Source organism: Urocampus carinirostris, chromosome 2 (genome assembly GCF_059441175.1).
Source record: "Urocampus carinirostris isolate Australia breed hairy pipefish chromosome 2, RoL_Ucar_1.0, whole genome shotgun sequence".
NCBI classification, from domain to species: domain Eukaryota; kingdom Metazoa; phylum Chordata; class Actinopteri; order Syngnathiformes; family Syngnathidae; genus Urocampus; species Urocampus carinirostris.
This window is the reverse complement of record NC_142350.1, coordinates 54593309-54605473: the sequence shown is the minus strand read 5'-3', so window position 1 is coordinate 54605473 and position 12165 is coordinate 54593309. Positions and strand designations below refer to the sequence as shown.

General features: G+C 38.5%; 1 protein-coding gene across 1 annotated transcript in view; it reads right to left on the bottom strand.

The window, feature by feature from the left end:
• nbn (nibrin) overlaps positions 1-12165 on the bottom strand; it is a 19350-nt gene extending 7185 nt beyond the window's left edge. The window contains exons 1-11 of the mRNA XM_088327151.1: positions 11988-12165; positions 11521-11642; positions 10532-10659; positions 9365-9524; positions 9186-9289; positions 8994-9111; positions 4262-4452; positions 4068-4168; positions 2807-2933; positions 2543-2724; positions 67-247 (exon numbers count right to left, since the gene is read on the bottom strand). Of these exons, the coding sequence (XP_088183277.1) occupies positions 67-247; positions 2543-2724; positions 2807-2933; positions 4068-4168; positions 4262-4452; positions 8994-9111; positions 9186-9289; positions 9365-9524; positions 10532-10659; positions 11521-11642; positions 11988-12018 (1445 nt within the window). The 5' untranslated portion in view covers positions 12019-12165. The remainder of the gene's footprint in view (positions 1-66; positions 248-2542; positions 2725-2806; positions 2934-4067; positions 4169-4261; positions 4453-8993; positions 9112-9185; positions 9290-9364; positions 9525-10531; positions 10660-11520; positions 11643-11987) is intronic.

Sequence of the window (12165 nt, the reverse complement as noted above, 5' to 3'; positions counted from 1 at the left end):
AAAAATAAAGCATACCTTCCTCTGAATGGTGTAAACATTGTTTTTTTATAGTGTCATGAAAATTACCTCTTCTTGTTGACGGGTTTGAAAAAGCTGGTCATTATTGCCTGTTTCTGTGGGGAAGCTTGCTGCGAGACTTGCTGTTTCTGAGGTGATTTTTGCGGCAATTTCTTCAGTTCAAATGTTTTCTTACCAGCACTGGATTTTGCCAAAGGACGATTGAAAGAGGTGTTGTCAACAGCCGGGCCTGAAAATGTAAATATATTTTTAGGCACGCTGCATCTCATATGGTGGCCTTTGTTCATGTGTTTTCCTTTATGATGTCGATTTATTTTTTTCATCTTTAACAACCAAGAAACAGATAAGCCCTGAAGCCGGTCAAACAGTAAACCGTATGCAAAAAAGTAGAAAAAACACGCCACACATTACGTAAAAGTTGCAATTAGAAGTATAAGAATCTTGAGATTAAACATTTTTAAAATGAGAACCATTCTTGGAAAACCGATGTTTTACTTTATTACCTAGTTGTTATTTATATTTGTGTCTTATTTATTGGATTTTTGCACACGGGTTGAGAGGAAGTAATTTAATCTGTGCTGTATGTTGTGTATATAGCATATTTGACAATAAAGTGGACAATAAATAATTAGACATTGGGAGCTCTGCATATTACAGTTGCAATAACTAGCTAATTCAGAACTAATCAATTATTGAATTGTTCATCAACCATTTAAATATTTTGCTGAAAATGTTACAATTTTTACTTTTTTATTTTTCGAGCCAATCCGGTGACTGCATACATATAGTAGAGGTAAGATTTTTTTGCACGGGCCCAAACCTGACCCGAACCTCAGGCTTAAAATGTCAATCATTACCGCGTTCTCAGCCTGATCTTACCAATAATAAATAGGGATGTTTGATAACACTTTTTTTCAAACCGATATTGATACTTAAATTATTATTACTATTTTAGATGACAAAGTTATAAATCTCATCTCATCAGCTGCACCGCTTATCCTCAGTAGGGTCGCGGGGGAGTTGGAGCCCATCCCAGCAATCATCAGGCAGTGGGCAGGGGACATAAAGTTACAAATGCTACACAAAATTCACCTGTCATTGCAAAAAAAAAAATACAGAATCCCTTTAAATCCCAAGCAATAATTTTCCTAAAAGGGACAGTGTGTGTATTATTTAAACACTAAATGTCACCATTTTGTGTCATACAACGTAAAAGCACAATAAAGAATACTAACCACAAACATTTATAAGTACATCTGGCTCAGAGATCAAATTGAACATAAACAATTATTCCCTGCTTTGTTACATCAAAGGTAATTTTAGCATGTGTAAAGCCAGGTAGAAACTAATTATTGTAATGGTTTGGTCCAGTATATAATAAGCACAGTCTCAACTAGAATTTGTGGAGTTGTCACAAAAACAGACCCTGTTTTGGCTGTACATCACAAAATAATCTTTTATATAGAAGATCATTAAACAATGTAAGCTCACTGTTGAGACACTTTATGATGAAAACGCACAAAGCAAACCTTAAATACCCCAAAAACTCCAGCAAAGCACCCAGAGCAGTGGATTGGGTGAGCGGTAGGAATGGGCAGAGCTATATACACAGCATGCGCTTCTCCCCCCTCGCCCAGCGCAGTCTGTACCAAATGTAAATACATTGGCATTTTTATTCTTACAAAATAACTTTGCTCGCACCTTATTAAGGACAAAAACAGCAGTCAAAATGAGCATCAACACTCTTAAATAACTGCAGGAAGGAGACAGATTTTACGTGGTAGAGTATATGTATATTGATATGGGACAAAGGCTGTAGCATTATTATTTCATAGATTTTATCAAATCATCAAACGTCACAAAGTAAAATAATATGTACTGAGGCATTGTGTTTTGTCTGAAGAGCAGGGTTGGCGCTTTTCTTTAATCTTGTCTGAAAACATATGGTGTGGCTCTCTCTATCTCAAAAATCAAAATATTTTTGCTTTTATCGCTCTTTTGGTCAAAAAGGCTCCCAAACCCTGCTCTAAGTGAAACTAATATGCCAAATAAATGCAACTCTTTCTACCCTACAAGTACTTAAAAAAATGCAGTTCAAGTATTTTTGCTTATCATTTAAATCAATATTGTTGATGTTGTTTTTTTTAATAAAGTTTTTATTTTTTTTAAGGCTATGAGGTTCTAAATGATACAGAGTGTCCCTATAATATCAAATTCATTTTGGGGAATTTACCATTTCTTTAATTTCAGGTCCCTAATGGTCGAAAAGCCAATAGAAAGCAGCCAATTACTGTTGTAGGCTACATTTACGAGTACTGATACTGATTTGGATAGTTTCTAGCTCATCTAAGAATTTCTAAAATGATAAGTTTGAAAATTTTCCTGTTCTAGAAAATAGTCTTAATTTGACAAACCAACACATAATGAACAAAATGAATAAAATAATTTGAAAAAAAACAAAAACAACAAAAAACAAATCAAAAATTTGTTGCAGTCCTAAGTTAAATCAAAATGCCAAATTTACCTGTAATTAGGGATGCAGCTTTTTTGCATTGGGACAAGCTTGGCAAATTGGCCGCAACGCACTGAGTGCTCATCTTCCGAGTTGCGGTGTTCGGCCCATTACCATGAGCGGCTTCCTGATTTAGCTTTTTCTCCGGCGTTTCTCCAACCGCGGAAATACCGCTGACCTCACACTGCTCAGGGCTGATAAACAAGGTAATGGAAACGGAATAAATCAGACTGGAGGCCAAGGTCCGAACAGGTCGAGCAGATGAGGCGTGTGTACATTTTGGTAGTTTCCGTGTTGACCACGTACGCTGTGACGTTTTGTGAAGCTGCGGGTAAAACAGTCTCATCCACCGCTACGGATTGGGAGAGGGATGAATTGGGTAGTCTTGAAGTCGTCTTTGCAACTTTGAAAAAACAACAACAAAAAACAGTATATAACAGCGGACGGCTTAGGAAATGCTTTACAGTCACATATGAGCGCCTCTAGACACGAGAATGTTGACATACCAAAGACCGCTGGAGACCGCTCACCACTAGCATCAGCTCGTCACAGTTAGGGCATGTGCTTACCACCATCAGACACCTTTTGAGCGCCAATTGTCTTACACATTACCATATTATTTTGAAGGCCAGGTTCCCCCAGGATTTATCTATTCAAATTAAAGACTTTCTAAGAACTTTTCAAAACCCCATTCAATTAAATTTAAGACCAATCAAATTTAAGACATGTGAGGCGGTAGCCAAGTGGTGACCAACCCTGGTGCCCGACGCCACCCGGCCACAACGGGGACTTTAAGGGCCTGTGACAAAGGAGCTAGTAAGGTATTGTTTACACAGTGACTAAGGTTTGGTTTGCAGAGGTAGCTGGGCCGTGCTGGCACCAAAGGAGGACTGGCCCCCAACATGGCCGCAGCCAAACCTGGACTAAGGGTGGGACAGAAGGTGCCATGAGCAAGAACGCGCGGGGGTCAGAGACAAATTCGGATTGACCCCGACGTCGAGGCGACTTGCAAGCAGTCACTTTGAAATATCCTTCAAAAGACATTTAGAAAGTATAAAGAATAAAAAGAAAATTTTAAAAATGTGCTGTAAAAAAAGTTTGTGTGTTGATTTAAAGTTACAGTGTAATTTAAGTGTACAGTAAGTGCTTACTTATCATCAACAGACACCCCGTCACTCTCGCACACCCCTCCCTCCATTTCACCCCCACCACACATAAACCTGTTATGGCGACTCACTCATGGTAAGTGCTCATAATAAGCTTGCATTTTATTTCCTTAATATATTTTATTTATCTTATGTTTTTATGTTTACTATTTCAATGTGTAATAATGATCAGTGAGATGTGTTTCATAGCTATTTAGGGTTAACTTGAATGCTTTTAGGTGGTCGTGAACAGATAAATTTGTTTTTAATGATTTTATATTGAGGACATTTGTTCATGACACAAGGAATTGGAGTTAGCACAATCCTGGAATGGATTAAGTTCGTATGTAGAGGTACCACTGGATCTCAATACACAACAAATAGTATTCTACCTTCGTCTGTTGTTGAACATGAAGGGTTGCAGTACATGTCACATGACGTGTAAATGGCAGCCAATCCAATTTCAGACTCCATGATGACTCTAAGGCCTTTTCTGTTTCATAGGAAGCAAAACATTTTTTGGAAAACTTTAATCAACAGCATTCATGTTGAGATGGGTGATTTGTATTGTGAGATTCTGCAAAACCTTCCAACGATGTTCTTCACGGAATTAAACCACCTGGAAGTGGAATCCTGAAGGGGCGGTTGGGAATTGTCAGGAGAGATGTCCACCACGCATGTCCGTGGGGATTCCAGAAGGTCACGGGGAAGGGAGCCCTCCTCCAGGAGTTGGCTGGTGCCACTTCCAAAAGCCACAATTGCACAAAGACGCTTGAGCTGCCAACAAAAAAATCAGTTACAGGATATTCATCTTTCTAATCTAATTACCGATCAATCTACATACATGCCAAACTTTTGACATTAAAAAGCGTTTGTTGTATCGCGGAATCCATTTCTCAGAGAGAAACACATTTCGTCTCCAGGATATAAAAAAAAACCATAAAACTTGTATCTGTTTAAAACCGGAAGGGGAAAACTCTTACCAAAACGAAAATATAATGTGATCATTGGATTTTTTTTCATGCACAAAAACCGAGTCTCGCTTCAAAATATAGCAGCCATAGAACACACTGCTGCCAGGCAATGCTGAGGTCAGGCTCATCTCTGAAGACCGGTATAGCGTTTTACACCAAAAAACAAAAAAATCAACAGCGACCAGATGATGAAAGTGCTGCATCTGATTCAGATCAGGAGTTTTCTCCTGCTACAGGTAACAATGGAAAACAGTCCTCTGTTTTATGTGGGGGAGCAAACTCCTACCCAGAAAAACTGGCCTGGAGAGGAATTGGCGCTGCCAGATTCTACTTGTCCAAGACACACCAGAGGAAGTGGGTCTCTGAGGACCAAGATGGTTAAGTCAAGTCATGTTTATTTGAATAGCCTTTAATCACAAACAGTCTCAAAGGGCTGCACAGATCAAAGACTATTGCAAACTGCAGACTATTATGACACCACCCCCTCATCTAAAACCTACACGATAGATAGATAGATAGATAGATACTTTGTTCATCCCCGAAGGGAAATTCACATTTCCAGCAGCATCCCTGAGCTGAGAACAATCGAGAACAATCGAAAATAACACGGGAGCTGCTGGAGTGGCTGCCATTCGTGACGGCGCCGGAAGAAAAGATTCAATTTGAATCATGTACAAACAAACAAACATGTAAATACCTTTTAGAATCTTAACATTTTGCTGAAGATGCAATGAGGTAAAAAGGTTGGGGGTGGGGGATTTGGTTGCGATCAAACGTCCAGGTTAAATCTACAATAACTCAAGGGGTCAGTGGAAGCAATAAATTGACGATAAAGTTTAATATAAACTGCTTGCCGATCGCATATTTTTCTGTTTTATATCTAAGCCAGTTAATGCATCAGGAAACGACGACAGCTGGAGGGCAAATAATACACATTATAAACATAAAATATAGGTTATTCATATGCTATAGAATAGAAGTGTGTTTTAAGCTTAGATTTAAACATTTTCACTGAGGTTGCAGATCGAATCTCAGGGGGAAGAGCATTTTTATGTTTCACAGCACCAGGGCTCGAATGGAGAACGCTCTCGAACTTGCGGTTAAGGTATCTGTGAGCTCTGTGAGACTAAAATAGAAGTCTCGACTCAAGATCTTTTTTGTTATTTAAATTTGAAAAAGCAGTAGATTTTTTTAGAAATTGGTCGGCGTTTTTAAGGCGCGTAAAGTGGGAGTGATGTTTGGTATGCAATAGATCTGCAGCTTCGATAGGTTTGACTTTTACCGTACAAAAACAGGATGGATGCCAACATAAAGAAAATAGTTTCCAAACGTTATTTTTGTTGCTATTTTAAGCAACATTTTAAGTGATAATTGCACAAGGATACTTTTACATTGATCATAGGTGGCCAAACGTTTGAGTGGCTGCATTGAGTTGAAAAAATTAGCAGAGAAAACAAAAATATAATTTTTTTTGTTTGTGGTGATACATATTGATCCGATACCTTGGCCAATGCATGAGGAAACATTATCCAACCTTACATATAATTTCTAAAATTGCATGACATGTGCTTACTATCTTGATAAATAAAACAATTTTTCTTCACTTTTTTGTTCATCAAGCCATATTATTAAGTCCAACAGCCCTATGTGGCCCACGAGCTGCAGTTTGCCCCCCCTTGACATAAATAGTTGTGACAACATCCTATGTTTTCACATTATTCGCAACTTCCATCCACCTATCCATTATCTGCACCGCTTACCTTCAGTAGGGTCGCGGGAGTGCTGGAGCCCATCCCAGCTATCTTCGGGCAGTGGGCAGGGGACACCCTGAACCGGTTGCCAGCCAGTCGCACGGCACAGAGAGACAGACAACTCACTTACTCATTCACACCTAGGGACAATTTGGACTGGCCTATTAACCTGGCATGCATGTTTATGGAATGTGGGAGGAAACCGGAGTGCCAGAGGAAACCCACGCAAGCAAGGGGATAACATGCAAACTCCACACAGGAAGGTTCGATCTCATTACCTCAGAACTGTGCCGCATATGCGCTAACCACTGCGCTGCCCTGCTGCCCTATTTGCAAAACTTGTTGTAATTAATTCCGGAGAAGGGATTATTGAAAAAAAAAAAAAAACTTGTGTCAGGAAATTAAAAGAAATCCCAGGCACGGTTAAAGATTTAAGAGCAAAACTTTGCATGTCATTGTGGTTTGTTAATCAATAAACGAGGTGTAAAGCACATTCCATATATGAATTACAATGATCCCACCAAATCTGTTGTGCAAGGATGTATAGGGTGTTGCCTTTAAAAAACACTATCCAGGTAAATAAGTTTCCAAGGAAAATTCCCAAAAGACCTGAGGAGTGACGCTGCCTAGCAGCTAACATTTACCAGATAAACATCATGCTCATAAGATTATGTAGCAGGGGAAAAAGCAAGTGAGTCTATATATAGTTGTCTTCATCAAACAGTCGACTGTTTTTGCAGGTGATCTGTTTCTACTATTCTGTTCCATTTCAGCAATTCAAAAAGAGTAACCACTGCTTTAAAACCATTACATTGGTAAACAAGAGCGAGCATATAACGCAAAGCATCGACAGTAGTGGGTGGCATTTTAAGCATATGCAATGCATATTAGCAGTCTTCACACCCAAATATTATTTTTGGAGAATTACTAAATAGAGCAGTGCATGTTAAAAGTAACTTCTAGTACCCTGACAGTACCTCGAGGCACTCCAAGGGGTACTTGAGTTTAAATTGCACCATAAAAATTAGATTCAATGTAAAGTCACAACACATTTTTTCTCTCTACTTGAACTGCAATAAGAATCATTATAATGATGAAATCCAACACTAAAGTGAGGAATTTTTAAGTAATATTTCTTATGATTACATTTTATTATTTTACTAGAAACAAAAAAAATATTCCAGAAAATAAGCATCATTATTCAATCATTTAACTCATTTTAGACATTATTTAGATATCATTTTACAATGTTTTTAAAATTATTTTACCAGTAAAAAGGGTATTTTAAGGATTTTTTTTCTTATTTTAAGAACTGGTAGGCTTAACATTTAAAAAAAAAGTTAACACTCAAATAGAGACCAGGATGAACGTATTCACTGCCAGTCAAGCAAATAATTGTGATCTGTAAACAGTGCTAAAAATTACCACAATTATACTTTGATTTAATAATTTTGAAAGAAAAGAAAATATGTCACTATCTGCCAGGTAAAAAGTGTGGACACCTCATCACTGTAAAGGTTTTTTTTCCCACACTTAACCAAAAATTTACATTTAAACTTTGTTTTTACAGAGTTGTTTTACCCTAAACACCACACAGCTGGTCAGGAAAGCTCAACAGCGACTTTACTTCCTGAGGAGGCCGAGTGTGGAATGTCAAGAAAGCTCCTCAGACAACCTCGCCAGCTGCATTGTGGAGAGCATCCTGACCAGCTGCATCACTGTTTGGTACGGCAGTATCACAGCCATGGACCGCAAACTCCTGCAGAGACTGGTTAAGAACACTCAGAGGATCACCAGGACTCCACTGCCCTCTCTGTAGAGCATATACGGTACCACCGCAGAGTCCACAGTAGGGCTGCTTCTATCATTAAGGACGCCACCCACCCACAACACGGACTTTTTACACTCCTACCCTCAGGACGGAGTGTGAAATGCAGGACAACCCTATTAATGAAATGAAATGATGTGCATTTATATGGCGCTTTTCAAGTCAATGACTTCCCAAAGCGCTTTACAATGTGCTCCACATTTCCCAATAGCGGCCTTGCAGCCATGTATTGGGGGTATTAGGGGTTCAGTGTCTTACCCAAAGACTTCGAGCCGGGATTCGAACTGGGATCCCTTGATCCCAAGACCATCGCTCTACCTCCGCCCCATATTAAAGAAACTATTTTTACCCCTCTGCTTTCAGACGGCTGCTGATCGAACAATACACCACAAATACGTTCAGCACACTAGACACTGTAAACTGGACCACACTTGGACAATCCTTGCACTACAGTCACTTTAAACTGTGTTTTATCTGATTTTTATATTATTGCCTTAACTCATCCTTAGTTAATCTTGTAGTTTTATCTTTCCAATATCCGCACTTTTCTTTTATGTATACATGTATATAGTAGTTCCATTACGCTGGCAATTGTATGGACAGCATAGTAAGAATTTCATTGTGTGGCGAATCATGCTTCTTTACTGTGCATATGACAATAAACAATTTGAATCTTGAATCTAGAGTAAGGCTCAACGACAGTTTCAGTGGATCACAATAATAGTCAGCGAAAACACACAAGAGAAATGACTTCTGCAAACAAACCTGCTTACTAGTGAGGAAAACGAAAGTCTTCCCTGCAAACAGTCGCTTGCGCCTAACATCTGGTTGCAGGTTCACCCCATTTTTCTTCAGATGAGGCTCATCGGTGTCTGGGGTGAATCTTTAAAACAACCAGTCCTAGATGTGAGAACATGTTAGCAATCAAATGTATTATATAGTGAGGTCAACAAATACCTTTCCACCTTAGGCGAGGGTAGCTTCTGTTGAACCGCTTTGCTAAGCTCTGAGAAGAACTCCGGTCTCACAATAGGACGGCAGCAAAGCAGAACAGAAATTGTCTAAGGGGGGTAGATGCATACAAAATACCGGGTAATAAGCAAAGCCCCACAGATAGGGTTAAGCATTGTCCTGACCTTGATTGTGACTTTAACGGAGGGCATAACCAAATAAGTGCAGTCTTGCGTCCACACATTGACAAGCCTTCCTCCAATCTGCTGCAGAGCCTCAGAGAGTGCAGCTTTGCCATCTTTGTCCAGACCGGAAGAACACACCACTGCCATCTCGTGATAAACACTGGGCAGAAAAAAAGGTGATAGTCAAATCTCCGGCTGGGCATGAATGACATATAATTTTTTTTTTTTTTTCCTTCCCATCCCATAAGACTCATTTCTTTGTTATCCTTATCATTTGAAGTTGTTATTTTTGTGTAGCCTTTAATAACAAAAAGTCTTAAAGTGCTGCAATGACCACCATTAGTAACTGTTTGACACAGTAGGGGCTCTTACATGACAACGGATCATTTTAGATGGTTCTATCAATTTAGCTCATGACTTATAATCAACACATCTGGCAAGAGATTTGTAATAACAATGTAAATATGTCATATGTGAAAGGTTTAGAAGTTTTAGGAGATGCAAGGCAGATGCAGCAATTTTGTTCCCATTTTAGTGATTTGTTTCTTGATATTCTTAGACAGCTGGTATGTACAGCCAAACTTCTTGATCCACTTCCGGGCTCACTGGTGTAAGTTATTTTTGGGATTGTAGGAACTTTGCTTTTAAATAATATCAACATATCGCTGTCATTGGGTGTTGTCCCAGGAGCTTTTAAGTCCACCATCGTTACACCTATGCTTAAACGACCCAGCCTTGACACGGAAAGCCTATGTAAAACAAAGAAAAGGACAATATCGAATAAAGTCAAGTCAAGTTTATGTGCATAGACCTTAATCACAAGAAGTCTCAAAAGGTTTTACAGACTACAATTACAAATTGTGGATTTCTCTCTGTCTTAATGAATTTTTCAAACAGTTTCATGTTTAAGTTTTTTTTTCTCTTTATTAACTCGCATTAACTTCCAATTGAGAAACAAAAAAGGGAAAATATTTAGCTCTTCTACAAACCTTTTTAATCAATAACATTTTTTTTAAACTTAGTACACTGAAACAAACTGAAAAATACAATTGGAATTGTACATTGTTCACAAGATTAAACGTGGCACTCCAGGAAAAACGTAATAAGACTTGAAAAAAGAAACATCTTTTTTCTTGGCAAAATAGGTCTTATTTGTCGTACCAGTACCTGAATTTGGACTGAAAAACCCCAAACGTTAAATTGTCCCCAGACTTCAGGTTGACTGTAGTGTTCTGAGGTAGAGGCTGGCCATTCACGACAGTACCATACTTTGAGGTGTCCTTCAGGGTCAGGGTCTTGTGGAAAAAAAGAAAAAAGAAACATAAGTCTGTTTAGGAATGTAAAGAATTGAACAATAACATCTCCTGAGTAAAGTGCTAATCCTACATTCATGTGTTAACTTTTTTACTGGCATTGAATGAAATTCTTGGAAAAAATATCAAGTACACTGTAAATACCTAGTTTTTTAAAATGCATTTATTAGTCTAATATGAACAGCTACAAGTGAATATGCAGGGTAATTGCTCTTTATATCATATTCTAAAATATAATTTTGATTGTTTAACCTTTCCTTATAAGTTGAAGGTATAGATCAGGGGTGGCGAATAAGTTTGACACAAAGCTGAGATTTTTAACTGTGAGAGTCAAAGAGCCACACCACGCACTCACCTGCTATAACAGACAGACACACACAAACACACACAATCAAAAACATTATTTCCCATAACACACTCCTCTCCTTTTTATACAAGTATTGTTCTTGTGTTGATTTCAAGGAAGGTGTCCACCTTCAATACACACACACACAAAAAAAAAACTAAAAATGAAACAAAGCAAAGAGCCCCAGTATATAGAAAATATGATGAGGCAAAGAGCCGCATTTTTATTGGGAAAGAGACGCAGAGATGCAGCTCTAGAGCCACGTGTTTGGCATCCCCGGTATAGATAGATGAACCAGGATACAAAATCTGGAACAACTCATCGGAAAATGAAATAACTAACCCAACCATTGTAACTGCAATACTCACAATCGGACTAAGAATTACTTGAATGACATGGCTTCACATTAACAGGAGACTGGCAGTTTTCTGCGTGTAAACAAACCTAAAGACAGTGGAACTAACAGCATCAGGACCATTTTCAAATCTTTTTCTTACCTGATCACTAACAGTGAGGTGAGCATGAGCTCTGCTGATCGACTGGTCGCTCGGCAGTAGTATGTCACAGTTTTTGCGACCCACAACATATTCTTTCGCAGAGATGAGATAGTGGGTCTCCCCTGTTAGTCAGAAGAGGCCATTAGAAGGCTTTTAAGGGATCCAACCAACTATAATTACATGATAAGATTTTACCCGGATTCAGAAATAGGGAGGCAATAATAAATACAAAACAATCTTAGCAAGAGTTTACAAGTTTAAGTGACAAACATAAAAAAAATATTCAACTCGATATGATTATGTCATTTTAATAGAGGGCTCCGAGCTCTGTGCTAAAAACGAAGCCGTGTTACTATAATTTAGCACAGAGCTCGGAGCCCTCTATTGACTGACCAAAGTGCAATGGCATAAAAATTAAAACTTAAGTAAAACTACTTAAGTTCATTCTTTCAAAATGAAACTATTACCTCCAGCTACCTCTGGACTAAGTATCCACATTTTAATCTTAGACGCCTTTTTGTATTTAATACAGACAAATGACACAAATTAAAATTGTCAGGGGAAAAAAAACAAGTTGTCTTCGCTCTTTGGCACGAGCCATATATTATCTATATTGCATTGCGCGCGCAACACGATGACGTCATC